Source organism: Biomphalaria glabrata, chromosome 1, assembly GCF_947242115.1.
Source record: "Biomphalaria glabrata chromosome 1, xgBioGlab47.1, whole genome shotgun sequence".
Taxonomy (NCBI): Eukaryota; Metazoa; Mollusca; class Gastropoda; family Planorbidae; genus Biomphalaria; species Biomphalaria glabrata.
The window spans coordinates 85,280,959-85,304,709 of record NC_074711.1 but is presented as its reverse complement, the minus strand read 5'-3'; the positions used below and the strand labels follow the sequence as shown (position 1 = coordinate 85,304,709).

The 23,751-nt window shown below is 32.3% G+C and overlaps 1 protein-coding gene across 6 annotated transcripts in view; it reads left to right on the top strand.

The window, feature by feature from the left end:
* The window catches only part of LOC106052215 (uncharacterized), a 40,640-nt gene extending 17,195 nt beyond the window's left edge, over nt 1-23,445 (top strand). For 2 of the 6 annotated variants that reach the window (XM_056018280.1, XM_056018281.1), the window contains exons 5-25: nt 576-642; nt 837-1,095; nt 1,929-2,056; nt 2,933-3,067; nt 4,437-4,641; nt 5,721-5,863; nt 6,686-6,879; nt 7,619-7,785; nt 8,241-8,383; nt 8,603-8,782; nt 10,085-10,187; nt 10,641-10,853; nt 12,234-12,383; nt 13,274-13,517; nt 14,620-14,841; nt 15,179-15,268; nt 15,760-15,941; nt 16,719-16,828; nt 17,769-17,931; nt 18,194-18,330; nt 19,311-21,391. In XM_056018280.1, coding sequence (XP_055874255.1) covers nt 576-642; nt 837-1,095; nt 1,929-2,056; nt 2,933-3,067; nt 4,437-4,641; nt 5,721-5,863; nt 6,686-6,879; nt 7,619-7,785; nt 8,241-8,383; nt 8,603-8,782; nt 10,085-10,187; nt 10,641-10,853; nt 12,234-12,383; nt 13,274-13,517; nt 14,620-14,841; nt 15,179-15,268; nt 15,760-15,941; nt 16,719-16,828; nt 17,769-17,931; nt 18,194-18,330; nt 19,311-19,515 — 3,440 coding nt within the window. In that variant the 3' untranslated portion in view covers nt 19,516-21,391. Of the gene's footprint in view, nt 1-575; nt 643-836; nt 1,096-1,928; nt 2,057-2,932; nt 3,068-4,436; nt 4,642-5,720; nt 5,864-6,685; nt 6,880-7,618; nt 7,786-8,240; nt 8,384-8,602; nt 8,783-10,084; nt 10,188-10,640; nt 10,854-12,233; nt 12,384-13,273; nt 13,518-14,619; nt 14,842-15,178; nt 15,269-15,759; nt 15,942-16,718; nt 16,829-17,768; nt 17,932-18,193; nt 18,331-19,310; nt 21,392-22,406; nt 23,321-23,364 lie in introns of those variants that run through there. The other 4 variants (XM_056018285.1, XM_056018284.1, XM_056018282.1 and 1 more) reach the window with 4 other exon arrangements.
* Nucleotides 23,446-23,751: the final 306 nt, after the last annotated feature.

Below are 23,751 nucleotides of genomic sequence, written 5' to 3'. Positions count from 1 at the left end.
TTACAAAGTAATATTCTAACCTATCAACAGCAGTCTGATATTTAAATCTTTGTCATCACAATAAACCCTTGACTTGCACATGCCATAACATGCATGCAACCTGAGTTGTCCTGACTTCTCTAAAGTCAATTGTACTTGAAACTTCTAATCTCTTCTATATCTTCAAAGATATAAAATGTTTTACATGTTTTAAATGTTCCTTTAGAGTATAAGATAATCTTTTTCCTTGTCCATACATACCACAGTGGGACATCAGAGGGTACGGTATGAACTTCAGACTGAGACAACCGAGCAATAGTCTAGCATGCACACTGCATGACAATGCAGACATCCTTGAATGGGTTTTGAAAAGCAAATTACTTTACACTTAAAAATAGTTTGGGCCTGATTCAGCCTGATTTACAATATCTCAGAGTTGTATTGTTTTTTGTCTTGTTCGCATCTATTTGCTTAACCTTAGAAATCTAGAAACACATAATCAATATTGTGATGAAAAATGTAGATGGTCTATTTATTGATGAAGAAGCCAAAACCAAAGAAAAATAAACAAATATATTTAACACATTCTGTTTCAGTACTTCAACCAAACAATAGTTTTGAACTATTCTATGTTCAGTACTATTCAGATGTACTTACCAAAAAGTAAGTTGCCTACATTACTTTTTAAAAATTATTTTCATAATGTATATACTAAGCCTACATTTCAAAACTGAGCTTTCTCAACATTTAAAAATTAATTCTAAAAGTAATATTTTTGTAAACTAAAACATTTACAAATTAAATTGAGCTTTTTGGTGATTCCAATGTGAAAATTGGGCTCTAAACTTTTATTTTAGTGAACTACTCTTCTTGTGGTCTGGTCTCACTGATGTGATGGTAGAGTTCTTTCTATGTCAGTGCCCACCAAATTTTACGGATGAATCTGACACAGATCCAAATATGTGTGTGAATGGAAATAGTACGTACCCAAGGTTCAACAGAACTATTATGTTCAATTCAGCCAAATTGATTTTAGATTCACGCACTGACAGAAGATGGGCATCTTCTGGGTATTCAAACAATTCTTTGATCTTGGCATTCAATTCAACCTTTCAGGTAATGACTTTTTCTTTTTAAAAAAATGTGCAAATTATGTAAATTAAAAATGTGAAATGGTGGCTGAGTGATAAAATACTTGGCTTCCAAGCTAAAGGGTCTGGGGTTCAAATCCACATGAAGTTTGGGATTTTGAATTTCTGAATTATGAGTCCACCCTACTCTAATGGGTACTTGACATTACTTGGGAAAAAGTAAAGACAGTCAGTCATTGTGTTGACCACATTGTTGACCATGGGCCTCAGAAACAGATGATCCTTACAGCATCTGCCCAATAGATAACAAGGTTTAAAAGGTATTATTATTATTCATATAATTGACTCTAAGATAAGACAGGAAAGTTTCTGGTAACTTTTGAAAATAGGAAATTTCAGCATTTTGTTTGTAACGTTTAATACTTTCTTGTATTATTAACTTAATAATGACTTTCTCTGTAGAGTAGGCCTACTTGAACCTAAAAAGTCATTCTAATTGTTTGTATACTAGGCCGTCTGATTATTAAATTTGTCACACCTTTTGAGCTTGAAGTATGATTAACCCTTAATGTGCGTGTGGTAGTTTAGCCTCCATTGTTTATGCACTCGTTGTAAAACAGCTCAGCACTTTAAGGGTTAACACATCAGACAGTAGACTACTAGTCAGAGAATGGGAAGCCAAAGATGGAACCTACAGACTTGTTTTGTTCATCAATATCTAAGAGGCATTTTGTCATCAGCACTGTGCATCAATTTTTGGACTAATTTGTCTGAACTTTAATAATAGAGTATTCTATGTCTTAAACTAATGATAAGTTTGACCAAAATAAACTCAAAATATTTGTGTGTGTTTTACAGATAGATGGCGTGACTTTAACATTTTCTAAAGACATTCCACATACTGTACAAGTCACATTTAGTGTCAATTCCACTGCTGGCAAACCCAAAGTCATGACCTGTTTGAGTAATGTTTGCAATCTTGTCCTGTAAGTTACACAGTGTGAAGAGATATGTAAATATTTACTTTGTTGACTTAAAACAGTTGCCTACATTCATCTTGTATTTTGAATCGTTACTGTTCATCACAATTAAGCATAGTTGCCTGGGTTCATATTCTGCCAGCTACCACCCTACCCTGTACTCCTATGAGAAGTTTGGACGAGGAAGTAGATTACCTTCATTTCTGAAGGAACATCCGAAACATGAAAAAAATTTTTTAAAGTTATATTTTATGATTATGACTTAACATAGCATGTGGTAACATTTTTAAACACATTATATTTTTTTAGAAAGGGTTTGCTAATGTTGTATGGATTCTCATTTTAACATGTGTTTTTCGTTTCTATTATTATAAACACTCCTTCAGAAATGAAGATTATTATATCCCCAGCCTAAACTTCCAGTAGGTCAACAACAGGGATGATTTTGGGCTGAGTTAGAACTTAAGACCATTTGTCAGTTTATTATATATATTAATCACAAAAAGATATTTTGCTTTTAGAAATACAGGCCCTCTTAACTGACTAATTTGGTCTCTTAAACAGACTATAATTTTGATGTGTATTAAAACCTGTTATAAAATTTTTTAAATCTTATTCCCTTTTTAAAGTCTCCTCTCTTCTTGCTCTCTTCTCTTCTATTCCTCTCTTCTCTCTCTTTTCTTTCTCTCTTTTGTCTTTCTCACTTCTCTCTCACTTCTCTCCCTCTCCTCTATCCTTCTTTTTCTTTTTGCATCCAAACCCATTACTGTGATAAAATCATTTTTTTTTTAAGGTTTTATCCTGTAGAAAATCAACAAAAAATTGTGTAAAAAGATTTTTAAACATAATTCAGATACTTTTATATATTCATTTTTTTTTTAGATCTAATTTAGCAAGTAACTCTTCCTTCAATGATTACAACTTAAGGATAGCTGATGAAATAAAGATAGATCTATGGAGTGGATCATTGTCTAGTAACAGCAGCTTTATATTGACTAATTTAACGATTTCAGGAAGGTGAGTGTTTCTTTCAGCTGTTGTTACTTTTTTATTTCTTTTGGCTTACGTAGGTTTAATTTATGGCACAATTTAGTTGCTCTTACTTAGTTAATTCTTTTCTTTTCAAAAGAATGATGCTATAGTTTTATTATTTAAAACATTTAAATAAGATGTTTAAAATATGTTTTTTCAATAAAATATGCTTAGAATTTATTTTCAAAACTAATAGAATAGTGCAGACCTATTACACCTAGATTTATTTAAGGTTGAACGATATACTGTATATATTTTTAAAAACTTTGTTTAAAACACTGCATTACATAACTCTTGGCACATTAAAAAAATCTTAACAAACTTTCTGTCATGAGTCCCTTAGTCTGTTGGACCATTGAGGCATGACACATGATCTTTCAACTCTCTGTCTATTCCTTTCTGTCTTTTGCCCAATATAGAGTCTTTCTTCAAAAGGCACATCCATTCCTCCTATATTTTCTCTTCCCATTGCTTTCTTTAATCTGCCTCTCCTTGTTATGAAGTGCCCCTACATAGTAATCTTGTGCTTTTAACAATGGTCAGAATGTCAATGTGGGGCCCAATCACTATTGTTATCCTGTTTCCAATTTTTTCATTTGTGAAACGGTCACCAAACACATTTAATAAGAGCACCATTAGTAAAATCACTAAATTTAGAGACACTTCAGGACAGAAGAATAAAAAGTAAAGCTGCAATAGTGCTTAAAACACTCAACCATAATTTACAAATAGAAAAATAAAACATAATAAAATACTAAGAAAGACACAAAGGCAGGAACACATTTCTTATTCCACATGCTTGGACAGATTCATACAAGTGCTCCTTTTCCCCTAGTACTATTAGTATTAGAGAATGGAATTTGTTGCCTAAATCAGCAAGGAAAATCAATGACTAGATTGACACATGAAATGCATAGAACATAATTATCTTCTTTTTGAAGTACCATCTGTTTTATATAATAATAATAATAATAATAATAATTTTATTTATAAAGCACTGTTAACAAACAAAATGTAGGCTCAAGGTGCTACAAACATATTAGAAACATTACAAACATAAACACGAGAGCTAAAATGACAAACTAATCTAAAAAAGTTTTAAACAGATAGGTCTTAATGTTCTTCTTGAATGTAGTGTAGCATGTTGTCTGTCTGAGATCAATGGGGAATAAGTTCCAAACCTTTTGTCCATGCACAGAAAAAGTCTGGGGACTGTAGCTTCTGAGGGAGAAAGATAAGATCAGAAACAGATGTATGAGAATTAAAAACATTGATAGGATTATATTCTAATAGGCTGCATTCTAATTTTGAAACACATTCATTTAATACAATAATCAGTAATGCTATTTTTCAGATGTGATTGTCATGGTAATGCTGATTCATGTTCTGAAGTTAATGGCAAATTTGTCTGTAACTGCAAGTCAGAGTCCAATACACAAGGCAATGACTGCAAGTCCTGTGTATCTTCATACTTCCGCAGTCCTGGTCAGTTTAGTTGTGTTGGCAAGTGCCAGTGTAACTCTGATGGTGTGGTCAACTCTTCTAATCCTTGTGACCAGGTAACAAAGAAGTAATCTTCTTAATTAATAATTATAGTTTTTAATGTTTTGGTAATAATCTACCACGGCTGGCCTTGTAGGCATAGGCAAACTAGGCAGCTTTCTGGATTGGTGGAGGCCTCTCACAGGACTTGTAAAAAAATTTTTTAGAGAAAAAATTGAGAAACTTGTCCTCAATGTTATTGTTGAAGTACATTAAGTTTGAATAAATTGCATTATTGTATTTTTGCTGTTTGTTTTTAAATTTTCTATTTCATTTAAGGCCACTTAATTCACTTTGCCTTGGGCCTCCAATCATCAAAGGCCAACCCTGTACCTAGTATGAAACATAGACTATGAAGCAAGATAGATCACTGATGAATGAGCTCCTTTAAAAATGCCCCTTATAATATAAGATAACAATTCTGATATCATTTAGTCTGAATTTATTAAGAATAAAATCATAATTGAATGCAAAGTCAAAAATACAAAAACTCAAGATTATCTTTAAGAAAAACACACACCTATACTCCTAATAAAAACCAAATTAAAAAATTAATACTATGGTAAAATGCCTATGCCTTTCCATTAGTATTTTAAAGCACTTTTTTTTTCCATTGCCAAAGTCTATAGTCAACTGTGACTACTTTTCTTTATCTTCTCGTTGGCTCTGGATTAATATAATACTTGGGTTGATGAGAAACATCTTACCATCCCATTACAGTTAAGCCATGACATTGAGGCCTAAGACTATTCTGTATATTTTAGGTTAAAGAAAATATTATTCTTTTAAAATGCATAGCCAGTGTGAATGATGAGAATTGAGAATATGCATTTCTAATATGTATATCTCATGTATATATATTTAATATATTACATCTTCATAATTGTAAATAAAATTTTAGCATTTAATATTTAGATAGTTAGCTCTTAAAATAGCAAATAACTTTATAGCAGATTATATAGTTACTGCATGAGTAAATTCCAACTTTTATGGTTATCTATTTTTATTTCTAATGTTTAGAAAATATTAAAATATTGACATTAATACCAAATATGTAATGTTATACAAATTAATATCTTATTTTTTACTTTTACAGTCAAACGGTCAATGCTTTTGCAAAGCTAACGTGGAAGGCTCTATGTGTGACTCATGCAAACCATTTACTTACAACTTTACTAGTACCAATGCTCTGGGTTGCACTAAATGTGCTTGTAGTGAAATTGGTTCTACTTCATGTAGGTAAGTTTTAAGTATCCATCTTGTGTGACTGACATGATAGCAAAGTAAATCTAATCATGTCATCTTATAGCTGAAGATAATCTACCTCATGGTTCAAACCTGCCGCAGGATGATGGGGAATGGCAGTGGGCTGAGTATGTACCTGTGACTAGTGAGACAGCCAAAAGAAAGTCCAATGTGCATTAAAAGATCCCTAGGGTGTTTCTGAGTATATCCAATTCTAATTCTAAATCAAAGTCATTTGTTTTTGTGATAGTTACATTACTCATTCTTCATCAGCCATAAAAACATGATCTTTACACCATCAACCATAGAAACATGATCTTTACACCATCAGCCATAGAAACATGATCTTTACACCATCAACCATAGAAACATGATCTTTACACCATCAACCATAGAAACATGATCTTTACACCTTCAGAGATAGAAACATGATCTTTACACCATCAGCCATAGAAACATGATCTTTACACCATCAAACCATAGAAACATGATCTTTACACCATCAGCCATAGAAACATGATCTTTACACCATCAACAATAGAAACATGATCTTTACACCATCTGCTCCCATAAAAACATGATCTATACACCATCTGCCCCATAGACAACAAAGTCTGAAAGTGGAACTCTAAGATAATGGCTCATTTTTTTAATTTTTATCAGGGAATATAATTTAACACTCATGCTATAAAATGCCCTTATTAAAAATAGAGAATGATATAGAAATATTGTTTTTACAAACTATAGATGATTTTTTGTTTCTAAAAATGATGCCTTTCTTCTAATGAATGCTTGACTCTCCCATATTTTCCCCAGTAACATCACTGGAGCATGCAGCTGTAAAGCTAACACTAATAATGCAACATGTAGCCAGTGCCTAGAAAATTATTATGGCATCGCTGAGCCAACAGGATGTAAGGCTTGTAACTGTAGCAGCTTGGGAACTCTTAATCAAAGCTTGTCATGTAATCAAACATCAGGACAGTGCCAATGTAAAATGTTTGTAGAGGGTAAGACATTGTGATGTTATAAGCTGTTGACTAAAATATTTGAATAATTCACTGGCTTCTATTAGAATTCAATTAATTCCTGGAGGGCAGCAACTATACACATTTTGAAATTTTATTTGTCTCACAATCTACACCCATGGTCTGCTTATCTGCAAATTACTAAGATTTGATTAAGTAACTCATGCTCTGTACATGGTTTAGTAGATCAACGAAGCCTTGCACTGGACCTGATTTAGCAGCTTGTGGAAGCCACTTGCTCTAGACTTGTAGGAAACATGCAATGGCAGTTTGATCTTTTTTGATCCAGTGCATTTTAAAGTCAGGATCCAAACCTCTTATGTCCTCACTTGTGGCTGAGTGGTAAAATGCTTGGCTTCTGAACCAGGGTTCTTGGGTTTGAATTTTGGTGAAGACTGGGATTCTTAATTTTTGGATCTTTAAGATGTCTCTGAGTTCACCCAGCTCTAGTGGGTATCTGACCTTGGTTGGGGAAAAGTAAAGGCGTAAATGAGCTTTACATCATCAGCCCTATAGATTGCAAGGTCTGAAAGGGGAACATACTCATAAGCATACATTTTTGTTTTTCTGATTCCTTTATTTAATCTTTCTATACAGTTTACTTTAATTGAAACATTTAATCATAAGAGACATTTCACAATTAAATGTTATGCTAATAAAATGAAAACATTTTGTTTCAAATTAAATGTGGTCAAATATTTTTCTCCTGTTTGTAAATTAGGTCGACAGTGTAATACTTGCAAGGCTAATTACTACAGGCTTGAGGCTGTTAATCCCAGAGGATGTTCTCCGTGTAATTGTAACCCAGTAGGAAGTGACTCCACTGTTTGTAACAGACTGACTGGACAGTGTCCTTGTAGAGGTGGAGTCATCACTGACTTGCAATGTGTAAGTAGCTGTAAAGATTTGTCAGAAAATTTAGTTCCTTTTACTTATTGATACAGCCAGAGCTTTTTTTGTGACTGTACGCACGGCGTGCCGGCACCTTTTTCAATGTGGGGAAAAAATTATTACTTTTCTGGTATTTTAACATTTATTATTAATTTATTAGTAGTTAAAACTTATTCAATCCATCACCGAATACCGACACCTATTTTGTTATAAAAAAAGCACTGGATACATCTATTGTCTAAATTGTAAATAGCATACACATAAACATAAATATGTTTTTAAAGTTTGATACTGTTGCCTCATAATGATTAATTAAAAATTAAAAGGTTTATTTTGAAAAACCAGAATCTCCCTCAGCAACTCCATGGTTTACTGAAGATTGAGACGATATATCTGCTGCTTATGAGAATGGCCTGTCTACTTTTTCATTTTAATTTTTTTTTCATCACCAGAAACCAAAGATACTCTCTTTAAATCCCACCTATGGACCAGACATTGGTGGAACTCTGGTAACTGTTCAAGGACTTCTTCTTGGCAATGAAACCAGCAACATCTTTGTATCCATTGACGACATTCCTCAAACAGTAGTCTCTGTGTAAGTAAATTAGTAGTCTTTGTTAAGTAAAACTTTAGTCTCAGTGTAAATAAAACTATACTCTCTGTAAGTCTATTTGTAAGTAAAAGTGTAGTCTCTTGCTGGTACACACCTACACTCACAGACCTTTTAAGCATTTATTGTTTTTAGATTTTTATACCAATGGGATGTATCATCTTATTTTTTGTTAAAAACATTTTTATGATTTTTTTTTTCCAGTAATGACAACCGTCTAGTTTTCAATACATCTAAAAACAATGAAACAGCAATCACAACATCAATGGTAAAAGTTAGTTGGCTGCAAGACAGTGGTGTGATCAACTCTGACATTAAATTCCTGTTTAAACAAAACCCTGTCATTTATCCAAGCAATATATCTGCCATTCAATCTTTTGTGAGGTGAGTGTCTGTTGATATGACATTGATGCATGTAAATTAAATTTTCAAGATTTTCTGTTGCTGCAATAGTTGCTACATATTCATACTGCTTATTTAATAAAAAAAAACAATAGCATTAGTGTTAAGTAAAAAACATTTTTACAAATAAACATCAACATATAACTTAATTGCTATTTAATTTTTATTAAACCAATATAAGAATATGCCTTTTCTGTTTGGGAACCATCCATTTATAAAACATAAACAAACTACAACAGATGCAAAACAGGGCTTTGAGATTTATAATAAAAGAATATTCCCGTCACTTGAGTAACACCGTTGTAAAATCACTAAATTTAGAAACACTTCAAAACAGAAGACTAAAAAGTAAAATAGATATAGTATTGTCACTGCCTAATTCAGGTTGTAGGCGTGATGACGCGAATGTGTCCGGGTGTTGTAGATACCTCTTCTGGAATTGCTGTAATGTTCTTTAATTAAATACTTTCTCATACGCACTAGATTTGCAGGTGCGTGAGAACACTAACGTACTGAACTCTCCAAGCACAAACATTCCGAATTATTAATAAACGCTCTTGTAGCAGACAAGAATTTTATTACATATAAAATATAGTTCACAAAAGATATTGGCAACTTCAGCCTTCACAAAATGTAAACCAATAAATACTGGCTGCTTATGCCATGTAGACAAAGTAATCACATCAATGAAAATATAAGTCCAAAGAAATCTCTTAAGTTAACACTTGCTCAAACTTGTCACCGTACTTATTACAGGCAGAGAAAATTATATTACAGCCACTCTCTGCTGGAGTTCTTCACTAACTGATTAACATTGACCCTTATTTTAGAGTCCCTTAAACTTATTCTCGTGTTCTCAGCACGGAATATTAAAATAGTTGACTGAGTGTCACTTCATGTTACAGAGGTTCTAAAACTGGACTGTGACAAGTATAGATAGCACTGAACCATAAAAGAAACACTACCTAAAAAAATATATAAAATACACAAAGATAAAGGCATATTTCTGATTCCACATTCTAGAACTAATTTGTAAAAGTACTCTTTCATTTCTTTCATTCGAGAATGGAATGGGTTGCCTGAATCAGCCAGGAAAACCAGTGACTTATTAGAGTTTTAGTCTCTTATTTAAATGGAGGACTAGTTAAACACATGAATAAGTATAGGACATTATTATCTTTTCTTTTCAAAGAATGCCTGTAATTTATAAGATAAGTAGATAATTACTATTTAATTACAATTTTTGTTTAAGCTTTCATTGCTATTTCATTCACCTACTCTCAGTGCTGGTATTCCTGTCTTTGTCTATGGTGACAACTTACAGAGTGTTATGTTTCCATTATTGAAAGTTGTGGATGTGTCAAATCCAAACAAAGAGGCAGTCGGGGTAAGCCTTAAAAAATAATTTATAATGTGATAAGGTAAAAATTTATGAAACTTTTCCTGTGTGGTCTTGATGGTACCAGTTGCTTACCCCCCCCCCCCCCCACCACCACCACCACCACCACCATCTACATCTGTCCTATGGGAAGTTTGGGCTAGAATATAATAATCTTCAACTCTGAAGTACCATAAAAAAAACATGTAGATAAACAAACCTGAATGAAATTTAAAAAAAATGATTCTAAGTAAAAAATAGTGAATTAAAAAAAAAACTTCGCAAATTATACATAATGCTATTTTTTTAACTGTGACAATAGGGCAATGTTAGTTGATAGTACTTTTTTTTGTGTATTTATTATTAAAGTTAAACTCGTGTCAAATTTAAATAGATTTGTGTTTTATATTGTAAATGTACATGCTCATTTGAAAATTAAATGTTTACTATCTCTTATCTCAGACTTGCAAACACAACCCATCTAATGTCATCTGTGAGATTCCAAATGTCAAGGAGTTGTTCAAATCACCACAGGACATGCTTCAAGTGAACCTAGTCTTTGATGGTGTGGTCGTGCGGAACTATTTAAACATGACTGTCAAGCCTGACCCAGTGTTTGATGATATGGGAACCATTAGGTTTCAGTATCCATTTGAAGATACCATAACACTCACTGTAAGATCATGTATTCCTTTGTCCGCAATCTAAACATTACATATATAGTTGTAAGTCATTATTATTCATATTTGACAAGAGTAACTACCTTAAGTAAAATCACTAAATTTAGAAAGCCTTCAGGATAGAAGACTAAAAAGTAAAGTAGCAATTATACTTAAAACACTGAACCATAATCTTCAAATACAAAAACAAAATTTAATAAAATACTCACAAAGATAAAGGTACATTCCCCGTTCCATATGCTAGGACAAATTTGTAAAAATGCTCCTTCTTCCCTAGTGCTATTAGAGCATGGAATGGGTTGCCTGAACCAGCCAGGAAAACCAGTGACTTGGCAGAATTTAAGTCATTGGTTTATATGCATGATTAAATGCATGACATGTAGGATGTAATCATCTTTTTTTTTTAGTAATGTCTGTATTATATAAGATAAGAAGATAAGTCTTACTTTTTCAAGAAAATGGTGAAAGATGGTTTATTACTTTTGATAGTTTTTTTATGCAATGCATATAGAAGTAAGGATTGACTAACTTCCAATAGGCTTCTTTGAAAGAGTTAAACTAATTTTTTTCAATGTCTAGAAATAATTTTTTTCTACTGTGAGATTTTTTTTGCACATGTTTTTAAATGTGGACATGGAAAATAACACAAAGAACTCTTATTGTTTAACATCCAAATGTGATGCAGTTTTGAAAGCAGGCTCATAACTAAAGTAATAAAATAGTAACTTGAATTCCTGAATTTTACATATTTTGAACACAATGTACAAATCAAGACAAAATGTTAGTTGCTCCAAATACAATGATTGAAAGTAGTACAACTGTATTTATAGAATTGTATGCTTAAATGAAGAGGTACCTTGTTAACTCTTTGTCTCCTAATCGACGATACCATCGTTGATTTGACCTCATTAAATTAAAATAATGTTTAATTTTATAAACTATACTTTGTTATATAAGAAGAGCATGCATCCTCCTTTAACTCTATACAAAATAAAACATTTTCTGATAACAAACAACAAAGCTATTGAAGCGTAATCATAACAGGGTAGTGAAATGGTAATGAGCAAAATTAAGAATGTCGTCAGAATGTGGGAAAAAAATTACAGAGATAAAGAGTTAAGCTTTTTATTAATAGCCTCGTCTTTTTTTTTTTTCTAGAATTAGCATAATATTTTACTAGACTTTCTCAGAAACTCAATATGAGCATATTTGACCATGTCATCTATTTTTAGAATAACTTAGTTCAATCACGATTTGACATAAACATTTTAAATTATTATAAAGGTCAACACCACTTGAGCTTCAACATATAGGGAAGTACACATTGTGCTTTTTGTCAATATGAGTAATGTATATATTTTATTTTGGAAACCAGGGTCAAGGCTTGAACTCAGCTGGCAATGTGAAGGATTACTCTGTGCTAATTAGTGTTGTGCATTGTGCTATTCAGTCTGTTTCTGACACAAGCATTGTCTGTAAGCCGGCCATAACACCTCTAAGTGGAGAAACAAAACAAATTATTGAGGTGAAGATGGATTCTTGTTTTTTTAGGTGATACTTAATTTATTATTTAAGTGCTTGGCTTCAGAACCGTGGGTCCAGGGTTTAAATCCTGTTTCAGAACCGTGGGTCCAGGGTTTAAATCCTGGTGAAGACTGGCATTTTTAATTTCAGGATCTTTGGGCGCCTTTGAGTCCACCTAGCTCTAATAATTACCTGACATTAGTTGGTGAAAAGTAAAGGTTGTTACGCTGGCCACATAACACCATTGTTAACTGTAGGCCACAGAAACAAATGACTTTTACATCATCTGAAAGGGGAACTTTTTTTTTTATGCCAGTTTCTAATGTAATTTAATTTAAGTTAATTTTAAAAAATGTGTAATATATACATATAACACACACACACACATATATATATATATTCGGAGTACATGGAGACAGACTGTGCATGCTGGGACGATCCTCGCTGAGAGCAAAAGAAATGAAGAGGCCTTAATCAAGAGGGAAAAAAAGAAAGCTGCCCAATCCGCTAGCCCTGAAAAAGATGCATACACATGTACGAATTGTGGCAAAGTCTGCCACTCTAGAAGTGGCTTGATTACACCAGGTTCTGCCCCGTCTCAAGACTAAACCAAAACCAGTGACCCATCTAGGCACATCCATTGCCTTTTGAGACAAAAGGAGCCTTATATAGTATATATGTATTTGCTATCAGCTACTTTTCTCTTTGCCATTGAGGGCAAAATGGTGCCCGAGTTGATCTTTACAGTGTTTATATATATATATATATATATATATATATATATATATATATATATATATATATATATATATATATAAACTTGAATTTTTTAATTTATGTATTTTTTTTTTGGTAGTAAATATATTTTACCTTATTTTTTTTGTTTTTTAGATTCAAATTGGAAATATAAGGAGAAGAGTTGGAACCTTGGAATACCTGAAACTGCATGAAACAACCAATTTTATCATTATCATATGTTGTATATCAGGTGGAATCTTGTTAATAATTTTGGCGGTGTTATTAATCATTTTCTGCCGAAGACGCAGATGTAACAAAAAAGCCAGCAGCACATTTGAAAATCTGGACAGTAAAAAAGTTTCTGATGAAACAGCTTCTCCACCTGAATATACAGAAGGTAATAAGAAAGTAGGCCTACATTGCAGTACTGATGTTGAGTTTAGGTGTATGAAGCTTAGAATTGGAAATCATTCAATGCATCAGAAATGGACCAAAATTCAATAATTTTCTTTGTTTATGGAATATCATGAAATACATTTTAAAAAATCCTAATTTATAAAGAAACTTCCAATCCATTTTGATGATCCATTTTGATGATATTCCTACAGTAATAAATAATGATGTTTAAATCAACACTTTTTGTAGGCTACTATGACTATGTTTTACTTAGTCTTCATAAAGTTAATTAGTTCAAAAAACAAATGTTTAAATTCTAACTTTAAAATAAGTTAACTATACATCTTAAAAAGATGGAACTTGGGTTCAATGTATTTGTAAGTAATTAGAAGCAGTAGCAACTGTCAATAGGGGAAGAAATCTATTATTTTTGGTTTGTATTGTTAGATCATATGCTGTCCTATTAAGGAGAAGTGTTTCAAAATTTTCTACTTATTAATAAACTTTGTCATCAGTGTATATAAAACAATACCTTAGCTCTGCGCTCAATGGACTCAAAGCTTTTAGTGGTGTCCCATTTCTCCTTCAAAAGCTATGGTCTGCAGGCTTTTTCAGTGCATGGACCATAGGTTTGGAACTCACTCCCAATTGATTTCAGACAGACAACATGCTACACCACTTTTTAGAAGAACATTAAAACCTATCTGTTAAAAACTTTTTTACATTAATTATCATTTTAGCTGTCGTGTTTGCATTTGTAATGTTATTACAGCGCCTTGAGCCTGCATTTTTTTTGTTAACATACAGTGCTTTATAAATAAATAAAAATTATTATATTAACACTTGTTGCAAAAATGATGCTTTCTTTTGGCAATAATAAATTTTAAAAATTACCTTTGTCAATTCATATATTGACCTTATTAAGAATAAATTCATAAAGTCAACACCATGAAACAAAAGATTATCTTAAAGAAATAAATACACAAAAAGACCAAATTTAAATTACCATTATTTTCTTAGTTAATATATCAATTATAAAACAAAGTTAGAACATAAAAATCTGCTAAAACAAATGTTTAATTTCTGTTCTGTCAATGTTCTAGCTGTAACAATGGTGGTGACACAGCCCAAACAAAATGGAGAACTGGTCAGGATGGAGACAGTAATTAAAGAGCCTAAGCTTGCATTTGTCAACAGTCAAGCAGATGACAGTTTCTTTATGGATGAGTTTCTGCCAAAACTAGAAGCAGGTTTGAGGGAAGAGGTTAGACAATGTTTCATTGGTGGAGGTCATTTTGCTGTGGGCAGAAACGTTATAGTGAAAGGTAGGTCTCCACAACCTGGATAATAATAATGCTTTTAATTAGTCATCACCTTTTTAAAAAAAAAAAAAAAAAGCGATTAAAGCATGAGCTACAAAAGCTGATTTATAGCAAAGTTGTTATGTCTGCATTATTCCCAAACATTTGAAAATAATATTCCTGTATTATTTCCAAACATTTGAAGATAATATTTCTCTATTATTCTCAAACATATGAAGATGTTATGTGTGTATCATTCCCAAACCTATGAAGATATGTATGTATTATTCCAAAACGTTGAAGATGTTATGTCTGTAGGGTTGCACATGTAATCAATTCATTTGTTCATTTGGTACTGTAGGACAACAGGCAATGTTGACTGATGGATCACTACAGAACAAAAGCTCTGGACAGAAGCTGACAATTAAAACTTTAATCAATCCAATAACAGGTAACTTTTGAAAAATTATTTTTAAAATTATTGTCAAATTAGAAAAATTATGATTATATTTTCTGTAACATTGCTTTTTACTGATACCTAATTAGCTAATAATAATTCCTACAGATGACAGAGAAACTAGAGCACAATATGTATTAAATTATTGAGAAATTAGTGCAATTTATTTCTTTAACCAGTAGTGACATATCTGTAGATAAATTAACAATATATGTGACATAAAATCTCTGAGGGAGACTAGGAATATTAAACATTTTAATTAGAGTTAAGTTATATCAGCTGATCGTGGAATCCTAATCTCTGCTACCACCTTCAAGAGCTAAAGAAATTGACCATCATCCACTGAGCATTCTTTAATTTAATGGAGTTACACCCATACCAAAATTATAACAATAAAAATAAGTGTTACTCTTTAATTGTTAAAATAACAAATATGTACACCCAAAGGATTCTTTTTACTTCTAAATAATTAAAAATGTTGACAGCTGAATCAACACTACCAATGTGGGCTAATTTGGCCCTGACTGAATGTCTCCGTTTGAAAAGGCATAAGCACATGCATGTGCTGAGTATTCTAGGCATAGGAGTGGACAGAGAGAGATTTCACATTTTGTATCCTTGTATGTCACAAAACTTTCTGAAGGCCATTGTGGCTGACCTAGATAAGGTGAGGAACATGTTTTTTTTCTATTGACTATGAAAAAAAAAAAGTCTTGTATTGTTAGACATTTAGTTAGTATAAAGACACACCATAGTTGATGAACTTAGAACGTGACATTTAGTGATGTCATGGCTTAGTTGGGTTCTAGATTATTTATGTCAATATAGTCAGTTGGTGCTAGGACCTCAAAGGGATACCTTCATATTATGGACAGAGACTTGACTGTGGCCTTTATAGTATTAAACTTCAGTTAAGCATGTATAATGGTTTGGACTTAGTCTTTCTACTTGTTACATGTGTAGGCATTGTTCTGTTGTAGTTAAGTGCATCTAATACATTCATACAAGAAACCCAGACATCTCCAGATTAATCTGTCAAAGTCAAACGACAGCCATCAACAGCTACAAGGGCAAGGCCTGTCACAATACATAAACATATGAAAAAAAAAGAATATTTGTTTTTTCATTATCTGCTGCCATTACATCAGGCCAGTTAGGTATTTTCTCCAAATCTCTGTCTTATGTAATCCTCCCAGCTAATATAGTCTGCTAGTAGTCATTCTGGGTTATCCATTCTACTTTGGCTCTCTTTATGCTAATATTGCTAAGTCTCTTGATTTCTAATGTATATATGTTTTGTAAGTATTAAGAGAAGTGATCAAACAATAAGCTAATTGTTTTATGAAAGATTCCAAAATTTCTCTCCTAAAATATTTTTTATGATAATAAAATATATATAAAACTCATTATAAACATTCATTATTTGATTCAATACATTATCTAGAAATTCAGTGCAAGGCAACTTCTAAGTTTTGCCCAACAAGTGGCTGAAGGTTTGTGTTTTCTGACCTCTAAAGAGATAACACATAAAGATGTTGCAGCTAGGAATTGTATGTAAGTACACTGTCATAGTTTTCCTATCATTCTATTTTAATGAGAAATATTCATTAGTTTCTCAATGTAGAATTTTTTTTTAAAAGTCACAATTAATTGTAGCTTTGTGTACTATTCTTTCTGCATACACAAACCTTTAACTTGCTATTTTCTTTAGTTCATTGGGCCTATGAATGTTAAATAAGACAAAATTTTAGTAAAACACACAATAGAGATTCAAAGGAAAGGCCTTGCAGAAGACAGCAAAAAAGAGAACTTGAATAGACCCTCAGTGGACAACGGCTTTGTGGTGAAATAAACAGGTTGCACCTGGGTCTGTTTTCTGTTGTAAAGTACTGCATACATACTTAGTCCTCACACTCATTCCAGCAGAGTAGTAGAACCTGACAAGCATCTATTACTGTGGAATGACAACATACCTGTGAATAAAAAGTAATGTAGATATAATACATTAAACATTAAACCATAATTTGCAAATAGAAAAACAAAACCTAAAGAAATACTCAGAAAGACACAACGATCGAGGCACATTTTGTATTTCAGAACAAATTCATACAAGTGCTTCTTCTACCCTAGTGCCATTAGAGAATGAAATGGGTTTCCTAAATCAGCCTGGAAAACGAATAGCTTACCAGAATTTAAGTCATTAATTAACATACATGACTAGATTGACACATGAAGTGCTTAGCATCTTCTTTTTTGAAGTAGTATCTGTAATACATAAGATAAAGACCCAGTGGCTATACCTGTGCAAAAGAGGGGGTTGTGAGCTTTGTGAATCAAAACTAAAGACTTCTGTTTATGTATTGTGTTTCTTCCTCTGTTATACTTATTGAAAAACATAGCTCCACATTTTTCTGACTCCTTTTGTTAACTTACTCACAAAATTCACAAATCATATGTATTTTTTTTCTGTGTTGTTTTTTTAAATAAATTTCAGGGTAGACGAAAACGGCCTGGTGAAACTGAGTGATGCTTCCTTCTCATGGGACTTTTACCCTGACGAGTATGTGTATGACAAACAGCGAGAGAGATACCTGCCACTCAGGTGGATGGCCCCTGAAAGTTTGTCTGATGGCTATTATGATATGAGGACTGATGTGGTGAGAACTAAACTTATTTAAATCTCTGTATTACAATTGACATTTTTTGATCAGATTCTAGACAATTGTACTGGGATTCTTAATAACTTTTTTGACAAATCTTATAGAGCAAGTGTAAACAACACATTGCTCATGGCCCTAAATATTTCTTGTAAAGCCACTGAAAGAGAATTAAACTGCATTTAGAATTGGGTTTATACAGTATTAACCTCCCCAAAAAATGTTTGAAATGCAACCTAAAAAGGATACTTTTTTTCCACAGTGGTCCTTTGCTACTCTGATCTGGGAGCTGATGACAAGAGGCTGTTTACCTTTTCATGAAGTGTCCAATGAGAATGTCAAGCAGTACATTACATCTGGATATGTTCTGGGCAAGCCTGACACATTGTCTGATCCGATGTAAGCTTAACATAGAAATTTTACATTAATAGCTTGTTATCTTACCAGATTAAGATATCGTCTCCATGGTAACATATTTGTATCTTCATTAAAATCTGTTATGTACAAAACATAAATTGAGATTAATTTTAAGGTGGGGACAAAGTGGCTGAGGGGTAAAACATTTTGCTTTGACAAAGTAGTCTGGGGTTCAAATCTCTTGAAGACTGGGATTTTGAATTTTGGGGATTTTCAGGATGCCCTAGTCCACCCAATTCTGAGAATACCTTACATTAGTTAGGGGAAGAAAAGGTGATTGGTCACTGTGTTGGCCACATGACACCCTTGTTAAGAATTGACCATAGAAACATATGAACTTTAGATTGTTAGGATTGAAAGGTTGCTTTACTTAATTTTTCAGAAGGAAATAATTTACATCTCAAAGCAATCTTTGAATGGATTTTGTTCTTAAGTTTTCAAAGCTAACAATATTCTATGACAATTACATCATCCAGGGAGATAAACTACTGCAATACTGTTCTCCTACTTTGACTAATTTATTATATAGCTTTAGTTTTTACAATGTACTGGCATAAAACTTTGTTAGAGGAACAGTTGCAACAACTCATTTTTTTTATTTATGTAAAGAATGAATCAACTCATAATGTTGAGCACAATGAGACCATAATGACTTTTTTTTTTTTATTAATTCAGGCATTATTGGCATGTTATTATTATTATAGGCCTACGAACAAAAATTATCCATGTCCTATTCTTAAGGTCTTCTAAGATTTACTCTATCCACTGATTTTCAGTGTTCAGTCATCACTTAGTACTTTCACTTTTACCAAAAGATCTTCAAAAGCAGTAATCCATTACTTTAATGTCGTAGTACTAAACTGATATTTAAGTCCAATGCAATTGGGATTGATGATTGAACTTGATTATTACTAGCAGCTAACAATCAGGCTAATTTTTAATAAAAGTTGACCTTGTTACAGGTATGAGCTGATGTGCCGCTGCTGGTCACTGGAGAATGAATACAGACCATCGATTGGGGATATGACCAGAGGTCTGGGAGATATCATTGGAACAGAGGACGACATCTATGAAAACCTTGTGTCTTACTCAAACAGTGCCAGTCCTAAACATTTCTCCTCAGGTACTGACAATATTTACAGTGTCACCAATGTTAGCAATGTATGATGGGATAGGTATAGTCCACCATTGACAGAGCAATACTGTTTCTAGAAATGTTCTTAGAATTGGTAAGGATTGAATATTGCTTGTATTTTGTTTATTTTTTCTACCTTGAGATACCTTTATGTAGTTGAAACCTGCCCACGGACCCCTAAGTCAAAAATATATACAAACGCATATTACATAAGTAACGATTTCTTTTATTTGTGATGAGATTCATTACAGCATAGAATACACATTGTACCAAATAAGAAGATGGGAAAGCAGTCAACAACTTCTTTACAATGACCCATAATGCAGGAATATGAATAATACTGTTTCTAGAAAGGTTCTTAGCATTGTTAATGATTGCATAATGAATATATTTTGTTGTACATATATAATGCTCAACAACTGAAAAGGCAATGTACTAAATCTGATTTTATTGTGATATTATTTTTTATTTTTCTCTGTTTCCTTTAAGACTTTTCGAGCAAAAGTTGTTATGATTAAATATTTCTGTGTAAAAGGATTTTATGTTACCACAATGACGATTTTCTTCTTTACTCTTTTCAAGACATCTGACCAGTAAAAGCAAGCACTCATATTAGGCTGCACTCTATGCATAGCTGAATTTATTGTAAAAATATAAAAAGTTTTACTTAGAATTCCATAAAGTTTTTTTAAACCTCTCAGTCTCTTTCATTTCTCTCGTTTTCGTTTGGATGACATTTAGAGAGAGCTATTCAAATCAAAGACTTTTTAAACAGATTATTTTCTTAAGACTGACTTGAGGAACACATTTCTTAATTTCTCCTGAATATCTTCATTCGTTTATGTTTGAGTTTCCTTTTTTACCTTAAGTGGCAGTTCTCTAATCCTGAGGTTCTCAAACTTATTTGACATATAGTCAAAACTTACCCACGGACCCTTAAATATACACAATGCCTTTTACATGTATAATGGTTTCTTTTATTTGTGATGAGATTAATTACAGCCATGAATCCATGTTGTACCAAATGAGAAGACAGGAAAGCAGTTAACAATTTCTTTACAATGACCCATAATGCAGGATGTAAAATTGGAATATGTTTTTGCAATCAGAATTTGTGGTCTCCTTGTTCAAACATTGGTGTATTCCCTCATTTGTAAATAAATAAATAAGCTGCATCCGTGAATGGGATCTGAGTTTGTCCGCTGGCAAAAGGGTTCAATATCCAGTTGGGAATATCCAATTGAAGAATTTGTTCAAATCTTTAATTAAGATCGTCATAGAATAGTATGTGGAGGTGCTGTGGCTGAGTGGTAAAGCACTTGGCTTTTGAACCAGTGTTCTTGGGTTAGAATCCTGGTGAAGACATATTTATAATTTGGTGATGTTTGGGTGTCTCTGAGTTCACCCAGCTCTAATGGGTAGCTGACATAAATTGGGGAAAAGTAAAGGTGGTTGGTTTTGTTGTTCTGGCCACGACATCCTCATTAACCGTGTGCCACAGAAACAGATGACCTTTACATCATCAGCCCTATAGATCACAAGATCTGAAAGGGTACCTTTATTTATATAGAATAGTATGTAATAGATATTAAACAGTAGAGATTATTATTCATATTATCGATTGTATAAACTGGCTTTTAGCAAAGAAGCTATTAAAGCTGTATACAAACTTTCTTTGGACCCCCTTGTGGACCCTTAGACCACAGTTTGAGAAACACTGCCTTAATTTATGTTTTACTGGACTAAAACGTCCGACTCAACCACACTTAAATAGTTCAGTGGCTGTAGTTTATCAGCATTTGTAATTTACAGAATGCCAAAATATTTCAATAGTGCAGTACTGTTGAGGAATACATTGTAAGTAGTACATACTACATAGTTTTTGGGACTACATTTTCTCTGCAAATTCTCTGCAAATTAAAAAAAAAATATTCTTGTGTAGGGCACTTTTCTTAATTTCATGCTCAGTGTGCTCAGGGCTGATCTTATGTTAAAGTATGTTGAAGAAGGTTTCCTTGCTGCCTTTCGGTACTCGGCAAATACAGCTCAAATTGATCCCTAATTTGAACTTAACCCCCTCATTGCTAGATAGGCAAGTAGTCATTCAGCCATACTGAGTCCTATGCTTGAAAAATATTTAAACATTTCTTTATGCACATTTTTAAGAACATTTTAGGTGTGAAAACATTCATGAGTTTACAATATATGATTTGTGATTCTCATGTCAATGTTCCACAATACCTATTGCTGATCTTAAAGCTATTTGTTGTCTAGATTTCATGCTCCTAGTTCAAAATGTGGTCCTTGTGTAAATAAATCAAAGGACAAATTGACTAATGTAAAGCTTTTTTTTAATTATTTTTTACAAAAATGTTTATAGATGAATCTACTTAATTTCTGATTGGCCAAATCTTCATGTCTTTTAATCTTCATGTCTTTTACTCGTACGACATAACTAAAAGCAAAATGCTATCAACATATAATATACAATTTTGCTTTACAATTGTGCTTTACATCCACACTTAGTGGAAACTAATTTGTGTTAGCAATAATCATGTCTTTGACAAAATGTTTTCCCAGATTTTTCTACGGGCTTTCAAAATGGTCTAAACTGAATATGAACTTTCTTTTTTCCTGATGTTGATAAATATTGATGATATGTTTTATAAATATGTATTATATCTTCAAATTTAATTTTTTTTTTCTATAATTCTGTTCAGTTTTGAGAATGTGAAAGTAGGCTGGATTTCTTGATATTTTTATAGCTTGTGGCAACATACTTGTCAGTGATTACTTTGATGACTGGTATTTTAAATGTTTCAGTGTGTGTGTGTGCATTTGTTTTCTGGAAGTAAATTTGTTGCAATAAATTATAGGTACAGATCTTTGCCTCTGTGTAACATCTTTTTTATTTTTAAACCAGCTCAAGAGGGGAGATAATGCCCACAGTGATGAATAAAAGTAAGAGTAGAGACAGTAGATTGCTTTTAGTACTTTTATAAGTGCTTTTTTTTTAACTAGTAGAGAAATTTAGAAGTTCAATAGCCAGTGCTTCTGTACAGGGTTAGGGGAATCTCATTTTCTCAAATCTCATTTTTAAAATACATTTATCATAAAGGCATTTTAAAATAGACAAAAAGTTTTACTTACACTTAATATGTTGCTTATTATGAAATATTAGTAAAGAAAGTGGCAGCTACACTAAATACATACATACTGAGATTCTTGTATTTTAGCAATAAATAAAGATAATATTTTAATATCCTTTTTTTTATTAAATATGAGACTTTGGAAATATTTGGTTAATGTTCTGTACTCTTTGTCAAGAGGTCTGGCTCTGTCACTATACACAGTCAGAGATACCTTTAGTGAAAGTTAAACCATATTTTATGTTACAAATTTATTAGAATTTACCCCTGGCAGTAAGAATTTGTTAGGCTTTTATGCACTGTGGGAAAAAATACTGGATAACTGTTGAATGTTGTGTACATTTATGTATGAAAAACAAATCAGTCTTTCGAAGAAAAAAAATGTATAGGTCAAATTATGACTGTGTACATAAAATATTCAAGCTATTTCTATAAAACTTTAAAACATTAGTGAAATATAAAAAAATTTAACCATTTTATTTCTTTTTCATATTTTTTAAACTAAATTATTTAATATGCATATATTTTTAGTTGTTTGACTTGTATGTATTTTTATCTCGTATATTATTATGCAGTCATAAATCAATTGTTTGATGATGATGATTTTTAATCTAATATTTACAATTGATATTTGCAGATGAACATAGCCTGTCTAAAAAGATGTATTAAAGTTTTGACTTTGTTAACATTGAAGCCTTAGTCATGTTTTGTAAGTTTTGTACTTTTTTTCAGAAATGAAGATTATTATATTTCTAGCCTAAACATCCTGCAGAATGACAGGGGATGAGCTCAAACCCAGGACTATTGAAACCCATGGCGTGGCCAGGCAGCCATGCTGGTGATATTGTCTTGTTTGCTTTCTCAATGTTGATTCATATCAGGATCCACCTATATCCATTCAAATAAAAAAATAAATGTTAGCTGACAATTTCCTTATCAAATACCCTTATCAAGTACCTTATCAAATACCCTTATCAAGAACCCTTATCAAATACTCTTTCTAGTGTCATAAATGTGGTGGAATCTGGAAGAAAACTAACTTTGATGCACCTTTTCATCCTCACGACATGGCCTAAATTGTGCCGATGTGCCTCAAATCAACAAATCAACCTTTTCATC